This window comes from Pungitius pungitius, chromosome 10 (assembly GCF_949316345.1).
Source record: "Pungitius pungitius chromosome 10, fPunPun2.1, whole genome shotgun sequence".
Taxonomy (NCBI): Eukaryota; Metazoa; Chordata; class Actinopteri; order Perciformes; family Gasterosteidae; genus Pungitius; species Pungitius pungitius.
The window spans coordinates 2,443,617-2,456,045 of record NC_084909.1 but is presented as its reverse complement, the minus strand read 5'-3'; the positions used below and the strand labels follow the sequence as shown (position 1 = coordinate 2,456,045).

The 12,429-nt window shown below is 54.1% G+C and overlaps 2 protein-coding genes across 10 annotated transcripts in view; one reads left to right on the top strand and one right to left on the bottom strand.

Annotated features, from left to right (window-relative positions):
* Nucleotides 1-8,132, top strand: part of LOC119228615 (ras-associated and pleckstrin homology domains-containing protein 1-like) — a 32,322-nt gene extending 24,190 nt beyond the window's left edge. For all 5 annotated transcript variants that reach the window (XM_037488405.2, XM_037488403.2, XM_037488404.2 and 2 more), the window contains 11 exons: nt 1,067-1,144; nt 1,629-1,703; nt 1,794-1,878; nt 2,664-2,785; nt 2,935-3,000; nt 3,231-3,374; nt 3,446-3,556; nt 3,735-3,833; nt 3,932-4,049; nt 4,166-4,296; nt 5,104-8,132. In XM_037488405.2, coding sequence (XP_037344302.2) covers nt 1,067-1,144; nt 1,629-1,703; nt 1,794-1,878; nt 2,664-2,785; nt 2,935-3,000; nt 3,231-3,374; nt 3,446-3,556; nt 3,735-3,833; nt 3,932-4,049; nt 4,166-4,296; nt 5,104-7,377 — 3,303 coding nt within the window. In that variant the 3' untranslated portion in view covers nt 7,378-8,132. The remainder of the gene's footprint in view (nt 1-1,066; nt 1,145-1,628; nt 1,704-1,793; nt 1,879-2,663; nt 2,786-2,934; nt 3,001-3,230; nt 3,375-3,445; nt 3,557-3,734; nt 3,834-3,931; nt 4,050-4,165; nt 4,297-5,103) is intronic.
* Nucleotides 8,133-8,970: 838 nt separating this feature from the next.
* On the bottom strand, nt 8,971-12,291 carry LOC119228614 (collagen alpha-2(IX) chain-like). 5 transcript variants are annotated; one of them, XM_037488400.2, is made up of 16 exons: nt 11,957-12,291; nt 11,677-11,764; nt 11,445-11,558; nt 11,233-11,342; nt 11,052-11,093; nt 10,916-10,942; nt 10,755-10,826; nt 10,483-10,548; nt 10,370-10,396; nt 10,238-10,282; nt 10,099-10,134; nt 9,933-10,013; nt 9,756-9,852; nt 9,461-9,558; nt 9,097-9,216; nt 8,971-9,003 (listed from the first exon to the last, which is right to left on the bottom strand). In XM_037488400.2, exons 3-16 carry the CDS (start codon nt 11,512-11,514, stop codon nt 8,986-8,988), a joined length of 909 nt encoding a protein of 302 aa, XP_037344297.2. In that variant the 5' UTR covers nt 11,515-11,558; nt 11,677-11,764; nt 11,957-12,291; the 3' UTR covers nt 8,971-8,985. The 5 variants fall into 5 exon arrangements, with proteins under 5 accessions (XP_037344297.2, XP_062420948.1, XP_062420951.1 ...); XM_062564964.1 differs by having other exon boundaries at nt 11,445-11,764; XM_062564967.1 differs by having other exon boundaries at nt 10,370-10,548; nt 10,635-10,826.
* Between the last annotated feature and the right edge of the window lie 138 nt (nt 12,292-12,429).

Here is a 12,429-nt window from a genome sequence, read left to right as displayed (position 1 = left end):
CCCTCCCCCCGCCGTCCATCTCTCCCTCCCTCCCTCTCTCTCTCTCCATCGCTCCTCTCATTCGCTCCATCTCGCTCGGCCGGGGAGGACGCGAGTGCACGAGGTGGGGGGGGGGGGGGGAGCAGCCCATTGATCAGCGGCTTTAATTGATCAGTCAGTGAGTCAGTAGGTCACCTGCAGCTTTCAGGAGGCACTTTGTCTCCCGCCAGTCGTTCCTTCGCATTTTTGCTCACTCTTTTATTTTTGGGATTCCAGGCCGTTTGACTCTGCTCCTTCCTTCTCCTCCGCCTCCTCCTTCTCCTCCTTCTCCTCCTTCTTCTGGGCCGACGCGCTCGTCTCCGTCGGTGCGGAATCGAACCGGAGTGGACTTTTGATTTGTTCCTCGTGTGTCGGGGAAGAGAGGCGTGTGTGTGTGTGTGTGTGTGTGTGTGTGTGTGTGTGTGTTTGGATAATCCTTAAGAGAGACAATGACCATCTAACAGCATGTAGCATCAGAGGGATAATCCGGTTCGCATTCCCTTGCGGGCGCAGTAATATGTGGACGATGATGATGATGAAGAGGAGCAGCAGGAGTTGCTCTGTCCGATGACTCTTCTCCGTCTGGGCTCCTCGTGCGCCTCCCCCCGAAGCTGCTGTTTCGCTGCTTTCAATTCTTACATCTTATTTTAGCGCCTCCCCGAACCGAGGACTCGCTCCGAACTTTTCTGCAAATAGCCGATATTGTCGTTCCGCCGGAGACGCGGACGCAGGCGTGTTGTTTGTTTGTTTGAGAGGAATCACCTGAAACTTTAAGAAAAAAAAAAAACAGGCCAAAATGAATTCCTGCTGGAGGAACCAGGTGAGAGCGCTTGCTGCATGCAGGTAGCAAAGTGTCACTGACGTCGACAATTGAGTATTGTCTGTTGCTGTCATCAACCTGTGTGTGTGTGTGTGTGTGTGTGTGTGTGTGTGTGTGTGTGTGTGTGTGTGTGTGTGTGTGTGTGTGTGTGTGTGTGTGTGTGTGTGTGTGTGTGTGTGTGTGTGTGTGTGTGTGTGTGTGTGTGTGTGTGTGTGTGTGTGTGTGCAGGAGGAACAGGCTGCCAAGCTGAAGGCCGACAATATCCGGGTCGCCCTGGAGAAGATCAAGGAGGCCCAGGTCAAAAAGGTAACTGGTGCTACGGAGGTGTGTGTGTGTGTGTGTGTGTGTCCATATCTATTATGTGTACATTGAACTCCGCTATCTGGGTCAGGTCAGTGTTGGACCACATGAAAGGCTCTGGTCAATAACAGCTGGGGTCAACACACACACACACACACAGCACTCAGCATAATGGCCACTGCAAGTTAAGTCCCAATCCGACACACACACACACACACACACGCACATGCACATGCACATGCAGAGCGAGAGAGATTAACGAGCATGATTCATTACACTCGGAGACGGAATAAAATATTAGAGGCCAAAACTATTAAGACTTTTAAAAGAAAACCAACAATATAAAAACAGTCTGCAGTACACTGCTGTACTGGGACGCCATATTGTGTATTATTAAACGAAAACTACTTCAACACACCCATTGCCACGGCAACGGCAGAAAAGGATAAGCCCGAAGTGCTGAACAGTAACCAGGCGTCTGTCTCCGCAGCTCGTGATCCGCGTCCATCTCTCCGACGAGAGCTCAAAGACGATGATGGTGGACGAGAGACAGACAGTGAGACAGGTACGACTCCCCCAGTAATACTGGGGTCGCTAGCGGTAGTATTACGTAGTACTAGCATCATCATGTAATACTCTGTCTCCTGTCCTGCAGGTTTTGGACAGTTTGCTGGAGAAATCCCACTGTGGTTACAGTCCGGACTGGTCACTGGTGGAAACCATCAACGAGCTGCAGATGGGTGCGTTACACACACACACACACACACACACACACACACTAGCATGCATAGTAATGCATGATACCTGCAGCACTGAGCTTGTTTTACACAGCTTTAGGAGCTTAGACAGTAAAGCTCTTTGTGGGCTGATTAAGTTCATTACTACCACGACCTTTCCCACATATCCAGGTGTGTGTGTGTGTGGGGGGGGGGGGGGAAGAGAGTACATTTGACTGCAACATGGTGCTCAGCAGCAACTATCAGATATTCAGCCACATAGATGTGAACACGCACAACACTGTGTGTCACACGCACGCACACACGTGTGGTATTATGTCGGCCCGGTGCACTGATGCGTGTGATCTAACCTACATCTTCAGGGCTTCTGCTCTGCTGAGGGAGGGGGGGGGGTCCATATCCATCCACCAGCACCACCTGCTGAGTGCCCTTTGGCAAGGCACTGACTTCCTGTCGAATCCGAACCTCTGACCTCTCACTGCTCCCCTACAGGAAATAACACCAGAATGATGGTTCTAATCGAGAGGAAAAGATCCATTGACATTATTCAAAGTAGTGGAATCAGCATAATGATGTTATTATTGGTACAAAGTCACACATTCATCACCGTAGGAACCAAATCAGGCTTTGATCATCTAAAAGTCTCAGAGAAATATGTAAAAGGAGTTTAGTCTTTGCTTTATTTTCATGAGTTTTATTAGTTGCATTCTAGAGCCACCAGGGAATTGCTCCCAAACGGTTAAAAGCATGTACTGAACCAACGGAGGTATCTCATTGGCTCTGAGCAGAGCGGATCTTCGAGGACCACGAGAACCTGGTGGAGAACCTGCAGAACTGGACCAGAGACAGCCAGAACCGCCTGATGTTCACCGAGCGCGTCGAGAAGTACGCTCTGTTCAAGAACCCCCAGGTGAGCTCCACCCCCCCCCCCCCCCCACACCACCCTCACAGGGCTCCACCTGCAGCTCGCTCTTCACCTCATCAGCACGGAGGTTTTTCACTTGGTTTCTACCACTAACCAAAGCTCTGATGCTTCTCTCCACACGCCGCCGGCTGCAGAACTATTTGCTGGGGCGGAAGGAGACGTGTGAGATGGCTGAGAGAAACAAAGAGGCTCTGCTCGAGGTTAGTTTCCTCCTCTTCCTCAAACGCATCTTCGCTTTGACTGCAGGACCAGAGGAAAGCCTCTTAGGGAGGAAGATGATGATGATGATGATGTGAACGACACACTGGTGAGAATGTGGAGAACTGTGAAACTGAACGGAGCAATCAACAAGTACCTTCTGTGTGTGTGTGTGTGTGTGTGTGTGTGTGTGTGCGCGCGTGTGTGTGTGCGTGTGCGTGCGGGGGGTCAGGAGTGTTTCGGCGGCAGCTCCGTGTCCGTCCCTGAGATGGAGGGGGTGTTGTGGCTGAAGGAGGACGGCAAGAAGTCGTGGAAGAAGCGTTACTTCCTGCTGAGGGCGTCTGGCATCTACTACGTGCCCAAGGGAAAGGCCAAGGTGTGTGTCCGTCCGTGTGTGTGTGTGTGTCTGTGCTGATGGGGAACCTGATGGTGTTTGTGGTTGTGCAGGCCTCCAGAGACCTGGTGTGTTTCCTCCAGCTGGACCACGTGAACGTTTACCACGGACAGGACTACAAGAGCAAGTACAAGGCTCCTACCGACTACTGCATGGTGCTGAAGGTACACAAACGCACACAAAGTCACTACTCTGGTTTGTGGCATCGTATTCCCCCGGTGCCACCTACTGGTCTAAAACTGTCATTACACCTATTTCAAAGAACAGCGTTTTTAGGTTTAATGCATTTAAACTGTGGTGGTCTGATTTTGTGTGTGTGTGCGTGTGTGTGTGTGTGTGTAGCATCCTCAGATCCAGAAGAAGTCTCAGTACATCAAGTACCTCTGCTGTGACGATGTCAGGACCCTCCAGCAGTGGATCAACAGTATTCGAATCGCCAAGGTAAAAGCACTTCCTGTTCACAAAAACCCAACAACTCTTCAAAATACCAATTTTTGTGTGTGTGTGTGTGTGTGTGTGTGTGTGTGTGTGCCTCTCAGTACGGGAAGCAGCTGTACATCAACTTCCAGGAGGCCATGAGGAGGACGGAGGCGGCCTACGATTGGTCCTCCCTCTCTTCCTCCTCCATCAAGTCAGGATCCAGCTCCAGCCTTCCAGGTCGGTCCGACGTTTTATTAACAGACGTTTTTTTTTTCATGTTTAATAATATCCATGAATGTCGGAGCCCAGGAGCTCAACAGAACTAACCGCTGCACGCGCGTCCTTCGCCACAGAGTCGCAGTCCAACCACTCCAGCCAATCGGACAGCGGCGTGTCGGAGATGACGTCGTCGGGCCACACCCGCTCCCAGAGCGCCGTCAGCTCCATCTTCTCCGACGCCTGGAGGAGAGGAACGCAGGGGGAGGTGCGAACGCGTCCCGTCACTGTCCCGTAGATTCCCCATGTTACCCCCCCCCCCCCTCCCCGACCCCTCCTCATGCCCCCCCACCCCCCTTCCCTCTGCTTCCCTGCCAGCGGTCAAAGGTGAAGGGACGAAGGCCGGTTCCTCTTTGGGCGGGAGGAGGAGGGCGTGGAGGTTAGACAGGAAGTGACGCTAACAGGCATCTTGACGGTTGTGGCTGCAGCCTTTTAAGACATGGGGGGGGGGGGAGGAGGAGGGGGGGGGGGGGGTGTAGCGTCAGCTGATGCTGTGAGGCTCCAAGTGTGAGGCTACGCTTGGACACATTTAAATGTCGTTTTTTCTTCTTGGGGGAAGTGGGTATTTTGATCTTGCAAGATTTTCAGATTCAGATTTTCTTTACTTCGTTTGAATTGACTTAAATCAATAAAAGTTGATTAAAAAGATATTAGCCCACGTAGATAATGGAAATCTAAAGGGTTACCGAGCTGATTTAATGTATATTCCTGTTTTTAAATTGCTGCAGCTCAACTGTTGATTGGTTCTAACCCGCTCGCTGTGACAGAAAGTCCCGTTTTAACGCGTTTAACCCCAAAGCCACAGAGGAGCATCAAACACATAGAAGGAGTTCGGGCCGAGCTTCGTGGTGGCGCTCTGTAGTGCACGAGTCACGAGGCTGCAGTGACCGTAACGCCCGTCGTCACGGTGACCCTCGAGGGACACTGTCAGGGTGCTGTGTGGCTTGTTGTGTGACCTCCTGCATCTTGTTGGGATTGTTTTGCTCTGTGACCTGATTTCATGTATCTTCTCCAGATGATGAGGATGGACCCCATCAGTAGGCCCATCCCCGTCCAGATCCTCTCCCCCCAGCCCCCGAGCTCCCGGACCAGCTACACCGACGGCCTCCTCCCCTCCGACGACTCCTCCCCGTCTCCGCCCTCTCCGCCGCTGCCGCCTCCGCCCATGGCCAACGTGTCCCACCAGCCGGGCGCCACTCCCTCCTACATCAAGTACAGCACGCTGGCCCGCCTGCAGAGCCAGAACCAGGCCAGGACGGGGCCGGCCGGTCCCGCCGGTCCCGCCCCCCCCACCCAGTCCGCCAAATCCAACTACAACACCCTCCCGGCCGCTTACAGCACCTCCCCGCCTCCGTCTCCCCCGCCGCCCCCTCCCCCCGTGACGGCGGCCCCCGGCTCGGCCGCGGCGGCGCTGAAGTTCGGGCCGCCCAGCCCCTCCGCTCTCCCGCCCCCCCCGCTGGAGGAGGAGGCGGCGGCGCAGGAGCACGCCTACCTCCCGCCCCCTCCGCCGGAGAGCCCGGAGTTCAACGGGCTCCCTCCGCCTCCCCCCCCGGAGCCCAGCCACGACCCCCGCGACCACTTCTCCAACAGCGGTCTGCAGCACTTCCTGTCGCAGAAGTTTCCCAACATGCAGTACGACTTCACCCCGGAGACGTGCGAGGACGTTTCTCCTCCCCCGCCCCCGGCCGAGCTCTCGCCCCCCGCCACCCTGCAGGTGCTCCGGCCTCTGTCCCCCAACGCGCCCCCTCCCGCGCCTCCCAAAACCTTCACCGGTGGTTTCCCCCCTCAAACCGCTCGCAAGCCCTCGGGTCCTTCTTCCCTCCCGATGGCGCTCTCCCCCCTCTCCCCCTCGCAGCCCTTCGGGGGCCACGGGACGGTTAAGAAGCAGCAGAGTTTCTCCACGGGACATTCCCCCAATCAGCCCCCCCCCACCCTGCCCAAGCAGCACAGCCTCTCCTCCAAGAACCTCTCCATCTCCCCCTCCGTCTCCTCCTCCGTCTCCATAGCGGCCGCCACCTCCTCCTTGGTCAAGCAGATCGTCAATCAGTTCCCCGGGAACTCCGCCCCTTCCTCTCTGCCCGCCTCCAACTCCATGGAAGGGTCGAAGTTCACCGCTCCTCAGTCCCCGCCGGCGGTCAAGGCCAAGCCCAAGTGGCAGCCGGGGGGGGGCGCCGCGGCTCCGCCGTCCCCCGAGTTCCCCCCGCCTCCTTGTGACAGCGCCATGGCGGAGTTCCCTCCGGCCGCGGCGGCGCCCGGCAGGCGGGGGGGGCCGCCGCCGGCCCCGCAGAGGGCCTCGTCCATCCGGTGCGGCCTGCCGGGCGACGCCCAGGAGGAGCGGCCCAAGAAGGTGGAGAGCCTGCTCAGCAAATTTGGCCAGAGCCCCCAGGTGGCGGCGGCGGCGGCGGTGGGGGGGGGCTCGTCGGGCTCGTCGTCGGCGACCGGCTCGCCCTCCAAGGACGCCTCGGCGCTCCCCGCCCCGCTCCCCAAGCCGGGGAAGCTGAACCTGGCCAACCTCCCGCTGGCGCTGCAGGGGCTGCAGGCGGGCCCCCCCCACCAGCCCTCCGAGTTCCCCCCGCCTCCCCCCGCCCAGCCCCCCAACCTCGACTCGTCGCCCGACTACTTCCCGCCTCCACCCAGTGACTTTGAGCTGTTCCCTCCCCCGCCCCACCCGTCAGAGTTCCACCACCCCCCCAAGGTCGCCGTGGTGAACCCGCAGCCTCAGATGCATCCGCCTCAGCCGTCGGCGCCTTCCTCCCTGTCATCGTCGTCGTGGAAACAGAGCTCGCTCAAGAAGGGGGCGGTCCTCCCCCCGGGGCTGAACCGGCGCATAAGCAACACGACGCAGTACGACCATCCGACGTCCACGCCGCCTCTGTCCCAGACCCCACCCCCCCCCTCCTCCTCCTCTCCGATCCCCCCCACCTCCCCCAAGTCCCCGGGGCCGAGCTCCCTGACGCTGAAGCCCCACTTCCTGGAAGACCTCAACCGCACCCTCAAGAGGAAGTCGGTGTCCCGCCATGGCTCCATCACGTCGTCCCACCTCATCGCCTCCTCCAAGATGGAGCCGGCGGGCACCATGGACGACATGGCGCTCCTCCCCCCGCCCCCCCCCGAGCTCCTGCAGCAGCAGCACGGCGTCCGGGGACACTCCCAAACTCTGTCTCGCCACCACTCGAACTCCCACTCCAACAAACACGCCAACATCTCAGGCTATGCAACGCTGCGGCGAGGCCCGCCCCCCGCCCCCCCCAAACGAGACCAAAGCACCAAACTGACCGGTGACTGGTAGGGAGCGGGAGCGATGGGCGGAGCCAAAAACGAACCCGAAAACCGACTATTTAGGTCCGGTGCAGAGATGAAGTAATCGATGTCTGTCTTGACCTGTCCGTCTGTCCTCATCCCGAACCAGTAGCAAAGCGTCTTTCCTGCTCGTAATCTGAGATTATGATTGTTCCTATTACCCTCATTATTACTACCACTGCATACCATACATGTTTAACCCAATGACATGAGTAGAAACACACACACACACACACACACGTGTGGGTGTATATATATCTGTACGCAAGCATACAAAAATCACCTATCAAGCTTTTTTTCACAATGTCTGTGCAGCTTTGCGTTGAAAACAGAGAAGACTTGAAGGACAACGGAGAGGATGAGCTGCACAATAACTGGTACTGCATGGTGCCATGGCAACGGGAGGGAAGTGTATAGAGAGGGGGCGTTGCCATTTATTTCAAACTTTTTGTGTGTGTTTTTACATAAGATTATTTAATACTGGAAAGATATAATTATTTTAAGTTTTTAAGAAGTGTGTCAAAAGAGAACATACGTGTTGCTCTCAGATCATATTTGGATCATTTCGTCAGATTTTCCCGTCTTTATTCGTTTGGAGCACAGAGGCGTGAGCCGGAGCCCCCGCCGTCCCAGAGACGCCCCTCAAGTCTGAGCTCAGCCTCGTCGAAAATCAGTTTGGAAACCTTTCAATAGCAAATCTTACTAAACAGACTCTGTTAATTCATAATAAATCTGTGGATTTAGCAGTGACGTCATTCTTTGATAACCGACTGTGACGTATGAAGTAGATCGTGTGTGTGTGTGTGTGTGTGTGTGTGTCCACATAAAGCATCTAAAGTGACGAGAGAAGAAGAGGGGGGGGGGGGGGGAAGTGCCTGAAGACGAACGAATGATGCTCGGTAACCGGGGGATACCGTGACCCCCGATGGTGCGAGTTCGACCCGAAAAGGGAGCTAGCCCTTAATCAAAAAGTATGTTAATTGTTTTAATTACTTGATTGATTGGGGGGGTTGTACTTCCTGTGTCCCCTGCCCTGCAGGAAAAGGATCACTAAGTCTCCATCACGGCGTATTTCAGAGCACACAGGCCGTCAAACCTGCTGTTGCATTTAAAATAAATGACATGAGTCCAGCCACATCCAGAAGGTTTTTCCTCACAGCGGGTTGTCAGATTTTATTTGTTTTTTTTAAATAGCCAGACCAGCACTGCTCACATACAGGTTACAGCTGCTAACTCCACCCCAACCTGCAGCGTCGTCATGGTAACGTAGCGCGCTAGTTATACTATGCCATCGTCTCATTAAAACAATGCCACCAGGTGAGTTTGTTTGACACGTGTCGCGCGTCGTGATTTGTATTCACCTTTCGGCGGGAGTTTGGTTTCCACAGCAGCAAATACGGAGAGATACGGTGGATGGAAAAAGCATTGTAGATGAATAACATGATGGTTAAAATCTTACAGAGGAGAGACTCACTGAAATATACGATGGCAATAAATGCTAATTCAACACGAGTGGCACAGCAGCACCCTGGTCTGACTGGCATCGTCCGGGTGGAGGGTCTTGCTTCGGGGGGGGGGGGGGGGGGGGGGTCGGGGGTCATTGTCCGGGTCCCTCCTGGTCCACACAGAAGACAGAGAGGGAATGAGGTCACCGTGTCGGTCTTCCTCTGTTGGGGGTGGGGGGTGAGGGGGGGGGTGGGCTTCTTACCAGCACGCTGATCCACTGGGAGTCGGTGTAGATGTAGAGCGCCCCCCTGTCGGTCCGCAGCACCATCACGTTCTCCACCCGCAGCCTCCTCATCGGCCGCTCCCCGTCGGCGATGAAGATCTGGAGGCGGACTCACACATTGAGGAGGAGGAGCCACAATAATCATGCATGTTATTTTACGAATGGGAAATAATTGACTGAACATATAACATTTTGACTGTTTAACATTACTTGACCTGATATTTTTTTATTACGTATACGTATTATTCCTTTAATTTGCCATTTTTTTCCCAAAAAGATTGAGCTAATATTTAGACTTTTTTTTTTCTCATGACATTTTTATGTGTGTGTGTGTGTCACTGACCGTGTGGACTCGCTTTGGGGCTCTGACCAGTGGGCAGTTGCATTGGGCTGAAGGACCTCGGCGTCCCGCGTGTCCCTGCAGGCCCGGTTGGACGAAGGCTACAACACACAATTTTAATATTTAATAGAAATACTATTAAATATTATTCTGATTTCCTCTTCTTAATTTTTTTAAAAGCCCGGCAGATCTTCAGGTTGGGTCTCAGTGCTGCACATATACGTACATATAAATATACATGTGTGGCCTGTGCTTGGGTCCCACATGCTGAGATGTTTCCTAGAGTCAAGAGACGCACCTTGTCCAGGTAGTCCAGGCTCTCCAGTCAGACCCGACAGGCCCGCGGGACCGGGGTGCCCCGGCCTTCCTGCAGGTCCACCGGATCCCTTCAACCCCTGCACACAGCCATTGGTTTTCACTGGGAGGGGGGCAACTTGCTGTGAATTCTTTATTTTGCAGAACAGTTTTTACGGACCGGGGTTCCCCTGCCTCCAGGCTCTCCTCCTGGTCCTTGTTCGCCCCTCCGCCCTGCATCCCCCCAGCGGCCCGGATCGCCCTGGAACGGCACGCCATCCCCGGCTTTACTTTCACGCCGGCTTTTCACTTATTGGGACCCGGCGGCGTCGGGCCCGGTCGTCTACCTCGTCTCCTGGCGCCGCGTCCCCGCCCCGCTCGCCCTGCAGGGACACACGGACCGACCGGTCCAAGCCGGTTCAGCTCATTCGTATCCATCACCTCACCAGCTTTTGAAATATACACAGTTCTTTTCCCTCCTCTCACCTTCTCTCCTGCGGGTCCTCTGCGTCCTCTCACGCCTTGATCCCCCTGATGGACGGAGACAGAAAAAAGCCGTTACCCACGAGCGATGCTCTATGGAGAAGAAAAGACGGGGCGGGCCGAGCTGTCACTCACTCGGGATCCTTTGTGTCCCCTGCTGCCCTGTGAAGACACGCCATCAAACCACAACGTTACAAAGAGAACAGCTAAAAAAACTAAAACAGTTAAGTCACAAAGCCACAGCGTACCTTTACCATCCCGGGAGGTCCTACGTCTCCAGAAAGGCCCCTCCAGCCTCGGCCCCCCTTGTCCCCCTGTGGACGACAGCACAGAGAGTCAAACCACATTTACATCAGAGGATCCTATCACTCAGAACCAGAAACTCTGTTTGTAGCTTTACATTTGTTTTGTGTATTGGTTTGTTTCCTTAATGGATGCATCAACAAACGTCCCCATCAACAACTCATTTCTTGTCCCCCATGTTGTCGTTTCAGTGGCGGTTTGATAGAATTTCTGTGACCTTTTGACCCGGCTCTCCCATGGGTCCTTGTGTTCCAGGTTCTGCCTCCGGACCGGTGACACCGGGCTTACCCTAAAACACACACAAGAACTTTTCGTTTTGTTGGGTGGTCACACATGCAGGAAGATGAAGTGTGTGTGTGTGTGTGTGTTACACTGCACCTTGGCTCCTCTGGGTCCTTTGGAGCCCTTTAAACATAACAGTTTAATGTTAATGTTTGCTGCATGGTTCTAATAACATTGAAGGAGCTACATGACATCACACACACACAATGATGTAATACGTCATGTGACATACCTCTTCCCCCTTGGCTCCTGTGACGTGTTCTGTCACGTCGACCTGGGGAGACGGATTTAAAGCAGCAGGATTTAGAACCTGGCTGCAGAAACGTAGTAAAAAACACACTGTGCGCTATTGATTGATTCTACAAACAGGCTTCAACTCAATGTGAATGCAGAGTGTGTGTGTGTGTCATCACCATTAGCTCTGCTTTCCGTCTGACTGTAGGAAACACAGGCGGAGGAGGTGGAGGAAGGAAGAAGACTTCGCATTTAGGGAAGGACCACCTGCGTCTGCTGGATAGAAATCCTACACACACACACACACACACACACACACACACACACACACACAATAGGCCTGTGCCCGGGGGTCTGGTCTAGTTGCCTCTGGCTCATGTTTTGTACTCACTCGAGTCAACAGCCGGTTGCTGCAGGCCGCTGAGCAAGGCAGTCCATCCCAAAACCAGCTGAGTCAGCATCTCTTCTCCTGCAGCAGCGACGGGATTTCAAAATCAAACCTGAACTTCTCATCATGAGGAAAAAAGGAGAATTTAGTTTTTGTGTTTACTCAGCTTCCCTCTTTCGAAGTACTACATTTTGTCCAAAGATCTGATGATCGGAGGCTCCGCCCCCTTCAATACCTTAAATCAGACTCATTGATTTCTTGCCAGGCGGGACCCCCTCGTGGGGAGAGAGCAGGTGGATTCAGACTGTGATGAACGAGAAACCCTCCGAGTGCAGCAAAATGAAAGAAATTCAAGCAGAGAAATCTCACGAAATTGTGAGGTTCAAGAACCAATTGATTGCTAAGAAATGTTTTAAAATACAAATGACGAAACGTTTGAAAGAATCACTGTGGGTACACATTAAAAAGCCTGCCTGTGTGTGTGTGCCTGTGTGTGTGTGTGTGTGCGCTCTTACCTCCTGCAGTGGAGACGTTGCTCTCTCTGGAGGATCTGCTAAGCTTGCACGCCGACTCCCGACTCGTCGCAATAAAGTGTGGATCTGCAACGCAGCCTCGGGCAGCGCTGCGTCGGAATAATCCGATAATTAGAGACATGGGAGCCAACGAGAGGAGAGGAAGAACCTCCCGTCACGTTATCACCACTGCCCTCATTGGCTCTGGGCTCCGATCCAAAGGCCCTCGCAGCCTGATGGAGCTCAGACGTCTACCCACAGGTGCAGTTATGTAACCAATACCAGAAAATAACAACTTCCACTCAACTTCCCTGAACTGTAAGCTCACATTGTCACACTACTGGACATTTCTACATCTAAAGGACCCCACCCCTCCCCCCTTTAGTTACACTGAAGGAATCCGTTACAACAATTAGCATAGTCATTGTTCTAGTAATCATCTAAACATCGGAGCCGATTCTATATTGTGAAAAACA

What these genes read in the sequence shown, in the direction of transcription:
- LOC119228614 (XM_062564964.1), bottom strand. Translation starts at nt 11,514, where the DNA reads ATGCTGACTCAGCTGGTTTTGGGATGGACTGCCTTGCTCAGCGGCCTG. An exon ending in CAGGAGCCAAGGGGGAAGAG is followed by an intron (nt 10,943 to 11,051) that starts GTATGTCACATG and finishes TTATGTTTAAAG; the next exon opens with GGCTCCAAAGGACCCAGAGG. An exon ending in GGGGACACAAAGGATCCCGA is followed by an intron (nt 10,283 to 10,369) that starts GTGAGTGACAGC and finishes TCCGTCCATCAG; the next exon opens with GGGGATCAAGGCGTGAGAGG.